The sequence below is a fragment of the Micropterus salmoides genome, unplaced genomic scaffold, assembly GCF_014851395.1.
Source record: "Micropterus salmoides isolate LMB-PRFRI ecotype aquatic unplaced genomic scaffold, ASM1485139v1 Ms_hic_scaffold_20, whole genome shotgun sequence".
Lineage (NCBI taxonomy): Eukaryota > Metazoa > Chordata > Actinopteri > Centrarchiformes > Centrarchidae > Micropterus > Micropterus salmoides.
Genome location: NW_024041151.1, coordinates 19,092,967 through 19,110,172, shown reverse-complemented (window position 1 = coordinate 19,110,172; position 17,206 = coordinate 19,092,967). Strand labels below are relative to the sequence as shown.

Genomic DNA, 17,206 nt, shown 5'->3' with positions numbered 1-17,206 from the left:
TTTTAATTTGATTCATTTGAGCACCTCCACTGATTCAGCATTGTGCTGTATAACTGCAAAAAGAAAGTATCAAGCGATGCAGTAGATAGACATTGTATTTTTTCCCCGCCCATGCATTTTTTGCCATCAAACCCTGACGCCTACATTACCCACAATGCAACCTGACCACCACCAGTTAGCTTAGCTTAAAGCTTATGCTAACGTAGCCTCGAGCAGAGATGAGGCGCTTGCTACAGAGGTCTGGTAAGCTAATTTCTTTCTAACCCTCAGATTTATTCATATTTAAAAACAACTTTTGTAAAATTATCAGACTTTAAAAGCTCTCTCTGGTGCCACAAAAGGCTTTATTCAACTTTTGTCAAATGCACAGTACTATTCAAGACCTGTACGCAGACAATATGTTATATAGGTGGAGTTAACTTTTATGCCATTTCAGACTCCTCGATTTTAAATGTCACTGTAGGTCTAAGAACTGTAGCAGTTGACAACAAAACACAAACATTTAGCACTGGCTTTATATTTGAATAGCAGCGGCAAGAGAAGGTCAAATCTTACAGTAGCCTACTGTGAATGAGAAGTGTAACTCTTGAGTTTTCCTAAAGCTCATAGGTCAGTGACAGAAATTCTTAAATACCAAGTGTCTCCATGTTTACACTTACACATTTTGTGATAACATGTAGCTAATTTAGGTAGTTGAGACACTATGGACACAGATTTGGTACAACAGCTTAAGCCATACAATCAGTTTGCATAGTTGATTAGTCACCGTGGACAAAAAAAAAGAAAACATACATTTAAGACCACTATAGCACACTGCTTTAGCTTCACTGCTTACATCTGTTTTATGTTTACAGTATTTATGATACTTCTAATATCTGAACTGAAATAATGAAGGACAGGTGCACTGCAGAATCAACAATGCATCACACAGTAGCTTTAGTCATAAACACATGTATTGTACTTGAATGCATCGTAAGGTACCTTTAATTCCACTGCCTGCAGTAAAAGCTTTCCTCATCATGTCACTGAACAGATTTTCACACTGATTTTGGCGGTCTTGTTAAATAAAGAATATTATCATCAAGGGGACATAGGAAGTCTAAGAAATCTGACAAAAGATCCCTTGAATAGTGTGACCAAAAAAAGGTGAGCAAACATAATATAAAAAGGAAAAACAAAACAAAATATCTAACAAATCAAAAACACAAGCTCATTTAAATCCTGCTTGTAAAATAAAAATATTAAGAATTTCTGATTAAATTCTGGATAACACAAACACGGCATGGGGAAGAATAATAAAGTCAAGTGCTTCAAACACTCCACCTCAACCTCTTTTGTTTTTTGTTTTTTTTTTTTAGAAAGAGAAATATAAAGTGCAGGACACATTCAGATGCAGAATTCCTTTCTGCAAACAAATATAGAGTAAAACTCTGTTAAGAGCTCAGCCCCCCCCCCCCGCCTTTTAGCTCCAACTCTGGTGTAGATCCCAGAATCGCGAACTTTATACAGCACACCACTGACAACAGTCTGCACAGGGCACTTGTATAAGGAAACTGGTGGTTGTGACTCGGCTTCTGATGCTGGGTACAGATGGCAAGCTGGCAAAGAAAATGTAAGCTAGTTTTGCTCTGGCCCATCACTGAACCAGAACAAATAAATACACAAAGCCCACGCAGGCCTAGTTAACCTTTATATACTGAAAGTGAATATTACTCCATCACCTTTGTGCCAGTTAAAATATGAGGCTTTGATTATTGATTATGTGAATTCGTTGTAAAATACATTCCAAATGAGCACACTTCAGCTGATGAATAATAACGAAACTGACAAAGTGCCCTCTTTGCACCTTACATCATCATGCCTCTTGCACTCAAACACCTGGATACGTTGCCCCTCTAAAATGCATGTTTGCATCGTGTTATAAATGCAGAGTTATAATATTGTCTCACATACATAAAAACATGCGCTACTGTCTTCAGCTCATTATTCATCTTTGCCTTATGTCAAGCCACTTAAATTAACACAGCCAAGTGCACACCATAATTACTGTCATCTTCTACTGTTATCTCGTTGTGTGGGGACTGTGTGGAAATTCAACTGATTTCCCAGTGTTTTTGTATTACGACTTTTGTATTACCGGTATGTGGGCATTACGGTCTGCACACTAAATCAAATGTGTCAAAGCATGATAATGGGAGATGTAAAGGAGGCAGTCTGATTACTTGCACACTTAACCTTCTCCAGACAACACTAGGAATACTTTTTTAGAAAACCAAAAACATTAAAAGCACTCTTATACTAGATATGCATGAACATCATCTCCCAAAGTGTTCAAAGCAAAAATATGTTAGATCCTATTCTGCATCTGTAATAGCAGCACCCTCAAATCACCCTAATCATTTGTATTAACTTTAGAACTCTAGTTATACTTCGACAACAATCAGGTGATCCCACAGTAATGCATAACAAACGCCAAGTAAATGTAAAACATTAACACTACCATCTTAAAACATCAGTTTTGTCTGATTATTTCAGACAACTGTGAGTCAGCTAACCTAACAATATACTGCATTGTTTAGCCTCTCCTGATGACAGATCTGTGGGATTAGCTGCAACTCTTGCACGGTCTCAACACCTGCACGGTGAATCTGACCGGAGCCCTTTTAATCCCACCCTTTTTACTCCTACATTGTTATTTGCCTGACAAGTTAACTGCTGGAGAAGACACAAACCAAACAAAAGTAACCACAATTGCAGCACACACGCTCTCTATATTTACTACAGATTCATTAAACACAGACAAACTGCTCTTTGTTCACTGGCATACAGCTAGCAGGTTAGCTTTTTGTGAACCACGGGGGAAAAAAATGATAATATATGTGAGGCCACGTGTCTTTACCAAATATATAATAAAATAAATAATTTTTTTTAAAAAAGGTATGACAACTGACAAGAGATTGACAACAGATCTGAAACTCAGATAAAAAGATTTCTTATTCCACACATAAAACCCCAGCTGCACTTTCAGATAAACAAACATGCTCAGAAGTAACTAATCATATGATTGCTTGCTTTTCTCCTCATGATTCCAACTTCACTCATTGGATTTGGTACCTAACTGACTTTATTGGTTTAGTATTCTTTGTGTTGTCTGGATTTTTATTTTCAATTTGTCAGTTTGTGTTGCTTTACAGGTGTTTCCCTTTTTCAGAAGCACCAGCTTGCATGATATAAATAACTCCCATCTGTAGAACCAGGGTTGTGGCACAACACATGAATGTAGCTCTGGCAAGAGAAACTGCAGGAACCAACTCGCCAGACGCCAACCACAGTGACACAATACCGACAACAGTGAGAAAAGTTTGTTGTCCTCGAACCATTATTTCCTGCAGGTTCTCAGATGAAAATGTCAGCTTAAAAGACTGCTCATGTCTCCTGCTCTGCGCTGGTGTTCTTTCAGCCTGGTCTGCTATGTGAAGAGGGGTTAAAACTCAGGTTGTTCCTAAATGGGGCGACGATGGAGATGGACGAAAAGCAGGGGGCCGATCCAACAATCCCTAGGAAGTTTCCATCATCCTCATATCGTCTGTTTCTGTGACGTCATCCTTTGTCCACCTCCCAGTGCTTGTCCAAAGTCCGGCCTCTATATAGCGCTTCATAGGATACTCTGACACCTAGTGGAGGGAGAGAAAGACAGGAGGGCCCAAAAAACATTCACAGGTGAGGATTGTCATGCAGATATCAAACTCAAAAATAGGTTTGAATGGAGCTGGAGAGAGACTCTGTGGGGGATTAACCTACTGCTGCCTAAATAGATGATTGTAATAGTTATGTAAATCAAAAGCAGGACCAGGAGAGCAAAGTTTCAGTTTCAACAGGCTTGACTGCATTCCTGGGCAGCCATCATTTCCCTCTGGGAGAAGAGGAGGAGGGTTTTTTTCCCCCTTCTCTCTGGTTAGATGTTTGGCAGGCTAGTCAAGCTGTGGGGCCAGCAGGGGGGAGGAGGAGGCCTCATTCTCTCTCACTTTACAAAAGCTCATTGTTTACCATTTGGCAGCTTTCACACTCTGCTTCATTTGCATATTGGAATACTGGCTTCAGCCAAACATCTCTTTCAAGTCTGTTCTCAGTTTACTTTGTCATATATAATATAGGCCTTCAATATGTATGAGACTGACATCTCTGAGCTACAGGGGAGTTATTTAAATTTTCTGTGATACCCGAGCTGCTGACACAATGATTAGGGGGAAGGTGAGGATATTATGTATTGTTTGGACTTGGAAAAGTATCTGCAAACATGCATACATATAAACTTTTTTTTTTTAAATGCTTACATGCTCCCCAATATTAAACTTAAAATTTCAGACACAATCCAGTCATCTGAAATTTACCTTTGGTTCTATCAGCAGTCCCATACCCCTTTAAGAAGGTGAAGAAGTCCATCTCCAGCAAAAGTGGATTTCATTTTTATCAATCCTTAACAACAAGGGGAATCAGGCTGGCAAAATAACCTTGCTTGCCTCTGAGCCTGTTTTTTTGTTTATGCCACCACGTGACAACTCTATGGCTGCTCAACATCCATACCCCCCTTGCAGTGGCCAAACCCTAGTTTGAGAACCACTGGGTTATATACCAATATGTATTCATTCATGACTTCAGACAGTCAGTAGTGAAGAATACAGCACATCAAAGACATGAATCAAACTACCTAATATAGCCTATTCTTCTACCTGTTGTAACAGTTTCACTATGTATCTAAATAATGACACATACAGGACAACAGTTTAATTTCAATGGGCAACTTTTCTATAGTATATTTAGACAGACAAAAAGAGACATTATCCAATGTGTTGCTTAACAGTTTCAAGATTGCACTACAGTGGAACACATAAAACATGACTAATTAAAAGTACTGCCTTTTCTCTTTTGCACTCCTGCTAGGTTATCCTCCTCATCCTAACCAAAAAGGCTGGTCTCACTGATGACATCAGCAACACGATCAACTCCAGGTCCTGGTATGTAGGTAAAAAAAAATTCACAAGTGCCACCTTGCGCTGTGTTATCTTTAATTCCAATGAATCCCTCCCTGCCGTTGCCGTTTATGAACAACAGTTGAATCATGTGACTTGAAACTGAGCATAAGCAAGCAAATGTGAAAATAGTTATTTTGAGACAATGAAACACCAGTGCTGGAGTTTTAAAATCCAACTAGAGGTGACCTTTGCAAGTTCTTTACATCAGAGGACTAATATACAACAGCTCAATGGTGCCATCTTACAGCTGTGTGTGGTAACTGCAAAAGCCTATAACTATAAGGCTCACTGGGAAAAGGAGAGAAGGAGCACTTACAGGAGGTAAACAGTCCAGGGCTTCTTTGGGGTCAAATCTGCAGTTTGTGCCAGCATTCTGTTGTTCACCATTGTTGACTGTGTCACCTCTACACTTGACTGTGTACTCTTTCACTCTGTGTTTGAAGGCCTCAAGCTCTGTATGGAAGACTTCCAAGTAGACGTCTTGTCCGTCCTATACAGCAACAAAGGCAACAATATTATGAAAACAAGGTGCAAGATGGCTAAAAAGGAAACCACATTAATTTGAGGATTCAAACACATTAATATGAGGATTCAAATTACTGTGAAGACGATTTCAATCAGACAGAGTCTTGCACAACCCATAACAAAAACTAGAAAATCCAAGTGTAAAGCCAAGTTTCTAAAATAATCTCCTGTTGTTACACTGCATTAACATGCACTGCAGGGCAGAGCTGGTGACTCTCATACTGTACAGACAGGTACACAGGTAGGTGCAGTATGTTCACATACAGTATTAATCAGACTTGTGTGTCTTACTTTGGCTTTGTGGAAGAACTGTCTGAAGCAGCCTCGAGGATCCTGCTGAGAGTTTGAGGCCATCTCCAGAATGAACTGCATGACTACAGCTTGGTGCGCCACCTGCTCCATCAGCGCTTCTTTCTGCAGGACACAAACTGAATTCTAATTACTGAATTTTAATACTTAACATCTATGCAGTATGTATGTTTATAATGTCTTTAAAGCTACTTAAGAGTGTAAACTCAGTGGAGGATCAGCACACACATTATTTGTGGCAAGGTTCAAATCAAGCGCAACTGGACTTGGGTGAAGATACTAGAAGACGTTTCGTCCCTCATCCAAGAGACTTCTTCAGTTCTGAAATGACCAGTAGGGAAACTCAGCTATTTAACCTCTATGGGGTCGTTTGCCAAGATCATCGATACTGCTGGTTTGTTAGTGCTCCTTGCTGTTGTAACGACAGTCGTTATGGTCGTTAGAAACTACCTGTGGCCAAGTCTGAAGACCAGCGTTGGCATCTTCAACTGAGGCCAAGAGGTTATGTTTGTTAAGTTCCCTGGTAATTGATGAAAGGACAGCATTGTAAGTGGGGGATAAGTGGTGGCGTAGACCCCCTCATCTGTTCAGCGAGGGCTTTTCAACCCGGGTGTAAATGGCTTGCTTGACACCTCTTTCAAACCATCCATCTTCTCTGTCTAAAATGTGCACCTGGTGGTCTTCAAACGAGTGTCCTTTATCCTTCAGATGTAAATAAACTGCAGAGTCTTGACCTGGGAAGTTTAAGCTTCTGTGTTGAGCCATGCGTTTGTGTAGTGGTTGTTTAGTTTCCCCTAATGTACAGGTTTGTGCATTCCTCACTGCATTGGACCGCATACACTAGATTGCTTTTCTTGTGTTTGGGTGTGCGGTCTTTGGGATGGACCAGTATCTGTCTTAGCGTGTTCAAATAGTTTCCCTAATAGTCATCTGAGAACTGAAGAAGTCTCTTGGATGAGGGACTAAACGTCTTCTAGTATCTTCAACAAAGTGCCCTTGATTTAGTGAACATCTCACTAAACATCTGACACCTTCATATTTTAAGTTGGCGCCAAGACAAAGGGGACCCACTAAACATATCCAACACCTGAATACCTAAGGGAATTCTTAAAGTCACTGCGTGTGTAAGCACACTGCCTCACCCCCTAAACTTTTTTTATCGCCAACAAATCCTCTGATAAGAGTCTAAGCTACAATGAATTTATTGTGACGGCCCCCCCTGCAGGGTTCATACTGCTGTTGGTGTGCTTTCTGTCTCCAGGGCTGCAGACCTGATTGGCAGGGTAATCAGCGGCATGGGACACACCTGGGCCCGGTGTGCCCCATGCATATGAGCCAGAGCAGCAGTCAGTCTTGGGCTGCGTTCGAAAAATCTTTTTTGCTTAGGAAGTTCCTAACTGAGTGAAGTGAACCGGAACTATTTCAGTGGCAGCCATGATAAGAGCAGTTCAAATTCTCTAAAAGCTAAGTAAAGGTGCCTCAATGCTTCCTTTCATATCTCCTTTAGCATAGGGTACACCTGACCATCCTTTATGAAAGGAAAGGACAGAATGCCATCCCACAATTCCTTGTGGCGGCAACATTTAAAGTGGCGCACGTTCTCAAACTCAAACAATACAACCCATGAACCACATTTATCAAGATCCTTGCAACACAGACGCACATTATAATACTTTAATAAGACTCACAATTACCTTCTTTCTTTTGGTTTGTTTTCTTTTGGCTTTTTTGTAATCTAATACTGTTTCAACGCCGTTTTATGTTTCAGGTTATTGAAATAAGCCATTACGTGTTTTCTACAATACAAAAAAATAATAAACCAACCATGAGGGATAAAGGAGGTTGATCACCATGTAAGTTACCATTGGCTATTAAGCCTTTTCTCTCTTATGCCATAACTTGCTAATATGCATATATCTTAAACTGTCAACAATAACTGAGACCCATGCGAGCTGTTACTAGTCTTGTAACGTGGTCAAAGTGAGGATAATGTTGCAGCATGTAGCCAAACGTTATGTACTGCAGCCTTCAGCAAATAAATTTTACTTCAGTCACAGATGCTGACACCCTCGCCTTAATAAAGGCAAAGATCAAGCTGGATAACCTCTACAGTAGGCGTTTCCCCACACACTGATTTATTTGTGGCGGCCTGCCACATTATCAACGCTGATTTTCGATTGATTTTGTTACTATTTAAAATGGGTAAAATCATATTTGATGACAGAACTCCGCACAGCGCATATATTCTCCCAGCATCTCCTCTCGCCCCGTCGCTCTCTCTCTCTCTCGGCACAGTTACGCTGTGATTCTGTGGGAAACACTGTATTGGGATTCATGTTGATAAATACGCCGGGTGTATGGAGGGTGAGTGTGAGCAAGCATTCTCAATGTGACAACCCTGTCCATTGTTTAGTGACTGGTAGGCTACCTTATCTGCCTTTTTGCTATCTTGGTTATTAAGTAATATATTCCACCGTGTTGTCCACCTTTAGATGGCCTGCATTACAACAACATGGGGCGCAGTGTCAAAGATGCGCTTTTTGTAGTCCATCTTCAGAACATTGTAGTTTCATCACGTCAGTAAAATCTGCCGTCGCATAATTACGTCGCTTAGAAAAGAGCAGTCGGATTCTCTTAGATCCGCCATCTTCTTTTCCTAAGTCCTTACGGATTCTCCTTCACATCTTGCCTTGACCTTTCCATCGAGGTCAAGGAAAGGTGGTTAAGGAAAGGAGAATTTTGACTTTTCGGATGCAGCCTTGGGTTATGACCTCCTCATCTCACGGCTTCCTTTGTTTGTTTGGTTTCTTGTCTTTGTTTTTACAGCACAACATCCATGCAGCACATTTTCATTCATCCACTCCCTACACTACTAACCTTACAGATTCTTCCCACTCATTGGTTTTGCTTATTTTCTTATTAATAAATCACTTTGTTATTTAGTTTACCCGTGTCTCTCCCATTTTTGTTACAGTCCAAGAGCCAGGCTGTGACATTATTCACCTTGCAAATACATTCAGTGCAGCCACAGTGAGATTTAGCCTCTGTGCCATACATGTAGAACATGTTGTCCAGAAACACATGAAAGCTTACCGACGCATAGGCCTTACTCACTGAAGACATTTTGACATGTGATAGTAAAAAAAGCACAGGTTTCACTAATAAAATAATTGACAGGCTGAGCTGTATTTAGCTGCTTCGGTTAGTTTCAGGGTCCTGCTATTGTGCGTGCCGGCTGACTAAGACACTTTAATGAACATCTGTGCCTTTCCTACAATGCCAAGTCAAAACCTCTGACCATATCGATTGCAATAGGCCTTTTTCTCAGCAGTAGGGTTTATGCCAGAACTACCTTGCAGCAGCATTTTCAGTGTTTGCAGATGTGTACATGCTCAGGCACACAATTCCATGTTTACGCTCAACTACGTGGCCCTTATGTGCATAGACAGAAATAGACTTCCCTGCCACAGAGGCATCAACTGTATCAGGCTGTGACTGGTTAGCAGGATGAATTCCTTGTGTTTTTTTGTTGAGGTATTGTTGATAATAAAAAAAAATAACACCAAGTACATTACCCCTTCTCGCTGTAGGGTAATGCACCAAAGAATTAAGTAGTTGGCTGTTTCCTCACAGATGAGCTGAGGCATGTGTGCAAGGAATCGCTGACTGTCGTCCCATCTCCGCAACATACCTGACAAACAGAGAAAAAGCATATCAGTTTGTTGTCTGAAGACATTAGAAAAAGGACCATATGGGTGATTTATCATGTAAAATTACTGTCAAAGAAAAAATGCTGATGCAGATCCAAAGTATCTTGTACATTTATAGACTGATTTCCTTCCTTCCAGCAGAGACACTTTTAACAACATTTTATAATATGAAAATGACCTTACAGACATAACACTGTTTTGAGGAGGCAATTCATCCTAATGAATTTTTAGTTTTTGTAAAAGTTATTTATTTGTAAAATTAGAACGTAAAGACTGACTCATCTACACAACTCAAATGCAGTGCAAACTGCCTTTACTGCATTTTAGAGGCACTTTTATAAAGACTTAAATACGAAGTACTGAATTTGGATAAAACACCAACTGTAACTGAAACTATTCTGTAACTGACATGAGCAGGGAGTTGCTGAAAAACAGTAGACAGCTTTTTCTAACACAGTCGAGTGTAATGTGTTGAGATGAAATTCCTTCATAAATATTAATCACCCGAGAGTTCACATGAAAACTGAATTATATGATCTCTTCTAGTGAAACTGGAGGACAAATCCTGCCTACAGTTGCAGGAGCCACAAGTTCAATAGATAACATTTAATTTAAATAAAAACAAGACAGGCTTTTTTTTTTAACCTTTAATCTGAGGATAAGACAATTCTTATTAGAAACATCAGATTTGGCATCTCACCAAAATGCCTGAGCTCTTGTTCATGCTTCTGGGGAAATGTGTTGCACTTGTCCTGGTCCATTTCTACAGGTTGACTTTGGACATTGATGATACTCTGAAGAAGAAAGAAGACATTAACTGTTGATGACGTTACTACACGGTCAGTAGAAAGTAGGTACACATTGTCAAATACGTTTAAAGGTTCAGTGTGTAAGATTTAGTGGCATCTAGTGGTGAGGGTTGTGAATTGCAACCAACTTTGCAGTCTACCACTGCCCCCTACCCTTTCAAAGAGCCTAGGACAGCTACGGTGGCTGACACAGCACAAAAGGTGTCTCTTTTGAGATAATAGAGTAGCCAATCAAGAAATTACGTTTCTTTAGGTATATTTATTAAGAAATTATTAAGGCTGTCCCTGACTAAGGATTTACATAGTCGAATCAGAACCGTAAAAGTCTCGCCTGTAGCTGACTGATCGTCAAATCATGTGTGTTTTTGTGCGCGGTGATTGCGAGCCGGAGAGGGTAGCTCCGCTTTAATCTTGAGAAGCTGCAGAGCTGCAGTTTCTATTCATTCAACTTACACTCGCTGTCTCTCTCGCCTGTCATTCACCGGTCTTGTGTAGAGTTTAGCGTGCATTCCGTGCTGCCGACAACTGCATCCACATCACGGTTCCTCGCGGGTCTATTTTAAGTAGCCGGTTTATCAACAATGATAAATTATCCGAGAGTCCCCCGAGGGGCAGACAACTCGGCACAACACCAGTGAAGCTGGGGCACCGTCTCTTCAGCAAGTGTTCCTCTTCTGCCACTGCACACATAAATGCTACACGTACACATGCGCACTAACAACCCAGGGTTAGGATTACAATTTAGGATTTATGTACACACTTTAAAGTTTTATTCTTTTTACATGTGTATTTACAGCATTAAACGTTGAACTGTATATTGTAATAGGCCGTATATTTACTTATTGGGAGAAAACTGGTAGTTTTCGACTATTCGGGGTCAGCCCTAGAAATTATATTTACTTAATTATTCAGTAAAAACATATGTTATTGTGACTTGGCCGCTGACAGATAACATGGAAAGTGTAAGTCAAGAGTGTGAAACACTGTCACTGTCTCTGCACCACAGTCCATTATAAACTACACATTAAAGTTTATACAAACATTGACAAGGGAAACACATTCATTCTCTCTGTGATTATGGACCATCGCCAAAACTGCCCACCAGCAATAATATCTGGCCTGCTGCCAGATTATGGTGCTTTGATAGAAAATTTAAATAAATAAATACTTTGATAGCGGTGCCGAAATAGATCTCAGTCATGACAGCAACAGTCACTCACATAATCACTTCCTCTTTAGTGGTTTTGCCTACAAAATAAAAGCACGAGAAGCTTGTCTACTGTAATGCTATATTTGGAATTTACTTTGAAAAATTCTGAATGACATTAAGATTCTGTAGCCTGCTTGATACACCTCTGAAAGAGCCATCAGCCTGGAGAGACTGGGGAATTGCAAACGCGTCTGTAGGATGATGGATGAGGATCAAACACCGAAACACAAACAGTGCAACACATGCCGTGATCTAAGAAAAATTCGCTAAAGAATCCATTTGTTGAGAAAGAAAAAAAAAAAAAAAATAAAGTCCTGAGGTTGGATCGAACACTCAACCCTTAAGCTGATGACACACGGGTCAACTTTTTGAGCAATGTTGCTGGGCAATCTTGCTGGTGGCAAGTCCGACTATGTTTTGAACGGATAGCGGTGGTGATGGGAGGGTGGTGGAGTGATGGGGGAAGGGGATTACGGTAGTAATCTTTACTCATTACCATTGACGGCAACATTGCCCAGCACCATTGCTCTAAAAGTTGCTCCGTGTATCATCAGCTTAACGTAGGTATTCAGCATAGTGATGTGTCAGCACAGCCTATTCTACCAGCAGTAGAACAAGAAGAACGCAGTGACGAAAAGCGCTGTTTGTCCGTTCTCAGCTACTGTAGAAACGACGACGTCCATATAAGGGGGTGCCAGCGGTTATGTACATATAAATGGCTCATTCTAAGGTAATAAAAACATAATGGTTTATAATGTAAGGTCTTTGAACACCACTGAGAACATAGTTATGGAACTTGTATTGCATTTCTGTCGATTGAACCTCTGAAGTATTCAACACTGGACCTTTAAGAGAATTTTTCAGTCGTGATTTTGTTTGCTTTAAATTTTCCACACCAGCTTTACTGTATGTATCACAATAGCTCAGTTAAGCATGTATAAAGCCAAACACTTTGCACGCTCACCCTATCGAATACGTCCCAACTTCCGACAGCTCCGAGCACAGGACTGCGGCTGGGCTCCTGACCTCCCAGCATGCTCTCCTTGCGCCGCCACTCCTCCTCGGTGTGTGTGAGTTCTGTGGGGCAGGCCAGAGTCCGAGCGCGTTCCTGCTCCAGGGACTCCGAGCTGTGGACGCCAAGAGAACACAGCTGATCCTGGGCCTCGGCCAGTCTCCAGCTGGAGACGATAGAAGCCTTCACACAGCGCTGCTGGCTCTGGCACAGTGACGCCATGGCACAATCACAAAGATGTGATGATGGAGACTGGTGTGTAAGTAAATGGAGGACAAAAGGATTGGGACATGAGAGAAACGGAACATACTGTCATTGTTATTGTGCTTTGACCAAATTAGGCCAGAGAAGTAATATTTTCTGTCGAACCTACCAAGGTGGTATCTCCACCAACCAAACCTGAGGTCAATAACCTCCAATTTCCACAGGGCCCAGATGGTAAAAGCACTTTGGTGTGAATTTATTTAAATTATTTTTTTCTCAATTTTGAAATACCTTGTTGACAATAATTTGAAATAGGCTGTGAATTTCTCAATTTGCACCGTTCAGAAACAATACTGGGTTAAAGATACTACACAGGTTTCAAAATGTTTTCTTTTTGTTTATTCTGAAGTTGAAAACAGAAGTCAAAATATAACATAACATAATAACACAATAAATAACACTTCTCAAGAACTCACAACTTAATTGCATTGTTTACAATAGGTCAACCAAGGAAGTGCCTGGCGAAGTAATGTCCAATTATCTAAAATCGTCAGATTGCCTGCCCCTAAGGAGAGGACATTAACATCCTCCTGAGGAGAGAGGAATTAAATCAGCTTCATCCTTTCCCCCCTCCCCATGTTTTCTAAATAGTCTGAGTGCATCTTTTTCCACAGAATGATTGGCTCTAGGAGTGAACAGCTGACACCTACAAACTGCCTGCTCAATCACAAACTAAATGTGGCCGCAGGCTTTTAAGCTTTCCTGACCTATAACCAGGCTGTATTTGGTACAGGGTGGGGTGAGAGGGCTAAAAATAAAGAAATGCTTGTTTCCTTACCCATGGCTACCCAAACAGCAAATGCCTCACACAAACACACAGCTGTCAGTGTCCGAGAATACCAAGGGACCTTGGGGAATGGGAGAGTGAACTGCTGCTTCATGTCCTGGCCAACACTGGGTTTGCGTCTGGTTAGCACTTTAGCATTCAGTCTGGACTCTGATGTTTTGAACAGTTGTTTGGTAAATGTGATGGCAGCCACTCCCTCCAAGCTAACTGATGGCTAAAACGATGGTGAAGGCAGAAAATGGGACCAGTCACCAGCCCACACGTTGTGCAAGGTAACTGAGAAGTAATCGAACTTGGCATGAACTCACCTAATGATAAGTAGGCTTAGCTAGTTAGCATGCTTTAAATACCATTCCTTTACCTCTGTCATAAGGAGTCAACAACGGACAGCTAGCATGAGCTAATTACCTGCTGGTGAGGATAACCACCACCGAAGTCCCTGTCTGTTGAAGCTGGGTCCCTGCTCAAGTCTTCATCGGGGTAAACTGAAGCTCCGTTGCCCAGCCACTCCATCCCTGCTCAGCAACCAGCTGGCTAGCTCTGCTTATGCTAGCCGTGTTGGATCAATCACTGTGTTGCTGTCTGTGACCAGCTGTCTGCCACAGATATGTTTAATAAGGTTGAGAAGTCAGCAGAGCCGACAGGGAACTGTGATGCACCACGTCGGGGAGTTCCGCTCCTTTAAATGACAACATATAACTACAATAGCAACAGTGCTAAGCAGCCCAGCTACGTCTTTTTACTGGGTGACAAACAGAGCACGTGGTAAACAACTTGACCACGTGACACGGCTTCAAGCATTTCTACTGAGTTCTGTTCATTTCTAGTAATTTCTTCTGTACTGAATGGACAGGGCTCTGTAGTCAAGTGTGAAGACAACATCAGATGGAAAATTATAGAGCAATTCACGATAAAATATACAGAGAAACTGTTTTGGAAGATTTGTGTGGAATTATCTGTCAAAATAATTGTACTCCTGTTGTATATATTTGAGTCTGTAAATAAAACATTACAAATATGTGTTTTTTATAAGCAAAGGCGTTCTGACTAATGATTGGTAGACTATGGTGCACGGTGGTTTCAAGAGGTTTTTCTATGTTTACATTTACAGTACACTTCATAGTAAAATTACTGTTGTGAAGTCATCCTGTAGGGCTCGGTCATATTACGGTACATATTTTAATGTAACCACTTAAACGAAGCCAAATGAGTAAATCTGCTTATTGTGTTTTTTAAAGCACGTATTAAACTGTTGTTATTCTATTCGGCTATGTGGAAAACAGATCATGGGGAAAAAACATCAAGTATGTTTTTGAAAAATGTTTCCGCCTTCCTTGACCAGAAGGTGGCAGTAGTGTACTTTGAACCTGCACGACATCATCCATTGACAACCAATCAGCAGCTCAAGAATTATCTTCAGGTTCGTGTGCCCGGCTCTTAGTACTACAGGCGGTATTACATACAGTGTTTATCGCTCCCGATAAGAAATCTGACGTTAAAGGTATTTATATTTTTCTGATAGAATTATTACATGGTTAAGGGGTTACAGTATGTAAATCCTGACCAATAAAACCGGGTTTGTGTACAGTGTGAGGGCAAGACCTTCCTGGGACCATATTGCAGGGCAAAATAGCAAAGAATCAAAAAAAAGTCCACTGGTACCTTGCAGTCTATTGCTGCGTTCCAGGCAACTCGGAACTGGGAAACTTCCGACCTCCAACTACAAAAACTATCCTGGAACGCCACCTGAAGTCGGATTTCCTACTTGTGAACTCGGAGAAGAAGAATTTGTACCCCGACATCACGAGTAGCAGCTGAATTACGTCAATGGCAGCTCCCATGGAAGCACACATTGTAAATGGTAAACCATAACCTAAAAGGCACAGTAAAGTATCATATTAAAATAATACATACTAGTAGCAAATAGTGAAACGTGTTCTGCATATAAATTGATGTAGACATATTTTGTCAGTGCTATTAGGTAGCTTAACTGTGCATAAACTCGCTAAAGAAACATACGTTTGTCACGGTCAACCATGTTTATTGTTTACATGTAGCATCATCCACCACCTTGAACCTGAAACACTTTGAGATCAGAAGTCGGATATTTCAATTTGGAAATTTCCCAGTCCCGACAGGTCTGGAACGCGGCACAAGACTGGTGCACACAACCTAACCAGATGTAACTAGCTAGGTAGGTGCAATAACTTTCACCTGACGATAGCTAACTGGAATGGTGAGTCCATTCGGATCGATAACGTAACCTTACATTAATATAATTAAATATATTTAGCTTGTCGACACACTAAAAAGAAAGTAGACTGTGTTTTGGAGCGCAACATGAGAACCTAGCACTGAGGTTTGAGCTAGCCTAAAGTGAGTCAGAAGCTAACCAGTGAGCTAATCTACGAACACTGTTGTGACTTTTATTTGGTCTCGGAGAACTCGAGTAAGAATGAAATTAACACACGCAGTGGTGTCATCAGAGGGTGCGCTTGATTTGTCTGGGCCAGAGACGCTAATGTTTGCTAACAGAAAGTGTGAAATCAGGCAGTGAGGAAATAGGATGTGCTGCATGTTATTACCACTAGGTGGGGATAGAAGATAATAAAGAGACCTTATTACAGGTGGCTGGTCTCTCGTGTCTTTTTCCTCTCCATCCCCTGAAAAAGACCGGATAGTGCTGAATGCTAAAGCCCGCCTCTAGAGCCTGCAGATGGGGAGAAACCAGACTTCAGACCTAAAAAAAAAAAAAAAAACATCCTCAGCCTGAAACAAGTCTCATAGCCAGCTGGCATGCTGCCCTTTCTCAGGCTGCTGTTCCCACAGGTTTCTCTCTGTGCGTGCACGAATGATAATATCAGCAAAACTGGTTCATAATCATAAGTGTTCAGTTTTCTTAAATGTTGTTTTAAACTGCTGTATGTCATGTTTCTCACTTTCATTTTTTGGTTTTGTTTAGTTTTTGGCACATTGACAGTATTCAAGAGACTGTGAGAGAGTTGTTGCCCAATATACAATAACACTTTTGTTTTTGCCCCCATTCATCATGAGCTGAACTCAAAGATCTAAGACCTTCTTTATGTACACAAAAGGCCTATTTCTCTCATATTGTTCACAAATCTGTGTTAGTGAACACTTCTCTTTTGCTGAGATAATCCATCTACCTCACAGGTGTGGCATGTCAAGATGCTGATCAGACAGCATGGGTATTGTACAGGTGTGCCTTAGGCTGGCCACACTATTGGGGGCGTCTGGTGGGGTCCGGAAACCAGTCAGTATCTGGTGTGACCACCATTTTCCTCACGCAGTGCAACACTTCTCCTTTGTATAGACTTGATCAGGTTGTTGATTGTGGCCTGTGGAATGTTGGTCCACTCCTCTTCAATGACTGTGCGAAGTTGCAGTCAGCTCGAGACCCCGATTAGGACGACAAGCATGCAGATGAGCTTCCCTGAGACGGTTCCTGACAGTTTGCAGAGATTTTTGCTTATGTAAACCGATGGTTGCACCAGCTGTCCGGGTGGCTGGTCTCAGATGATCTTGG

The 17,206-nt window shown here is 41.2% G+C and overlaps 2 protein-coding genes across 4 annotated transcripts in view; one reads left to right on the top strand and one right to left on the bottom strand.

Annotated features, from left to right (window-relative positions):
• Positions 1–320: 320 nt before the first annotated feature.
• cdc37l1 (cell division cycle 37-like 1) lies at positions 321–14,417 on the bottom strand. The gene is made up of 7 exons (XM_038734428.1): positions 14,068–14,417; positions 12,561–12,860; positions 10,278–10,371; positions 9,443–9,558; positions 5,850–5,972; positions 5,350–5,523; positions 321–3,674 (listed from the first exon to the last, which is right to left on the bottom strand). The coding sequence occupies exons 1-7, from the start codon at positions 14,170–14,172 to the stop codon at positions 3,558–3,560; spliced, it is 1,029 nt and encodes a 342-aa protein (XP_038590356.1). The 5' UTR covers positions 14,173–14,417; the 3' UTR covers positions 321–3,557.
• An 850-nt stretch (positions 14,418–15,267) lies between these two features.
• exd3 (exonuclease 3'-5' domain containing 3) overlaps positions 15,268–17,206 on the top strand; it is a 48,029-nt gene continuing 46,090 nt past the window's right edge. Inside the window, exon 1 of one of the 3 annotated variants that reach the window (XM_038733741.1) lies at positions 15,268–15,520. The gene's annotated coding sequence lies outside the window, so the exon portion shown is untranslated. Of the gene's footprint in view, positions 15,521–15,775; positions 15,896–17,206 lie in introns of those variants that run through there. The other 2 variants (XM_038733740.1, XM_038733739.1) reach the window with 2 other exon arrangements.

Bases quoted from the DNA above. Each gene is read 5' to 3' on its own strand.
- cdc37l1 (XM_038734428.1), bottom strand. From the start codon at position 14,172: ATGGAGTGGCTGGGCAACGGAGCTTCAGTTTACCCCGATGAAGACTTG. The intron at 12,861-14,067 runs GTAATTAGCTCA...CTTACACACCAG, and splicing joins GTGGTTATCCTCACCAGCAG to TCTCCATCATCACATCTTTG. The intron at 5,524-5,849 runs GTAAGACACACA...GTTGCTGTATAG, and splicing joins AGTTCTTCCACAAAGCCAAA to GACGGACAAGACGTCTACTT.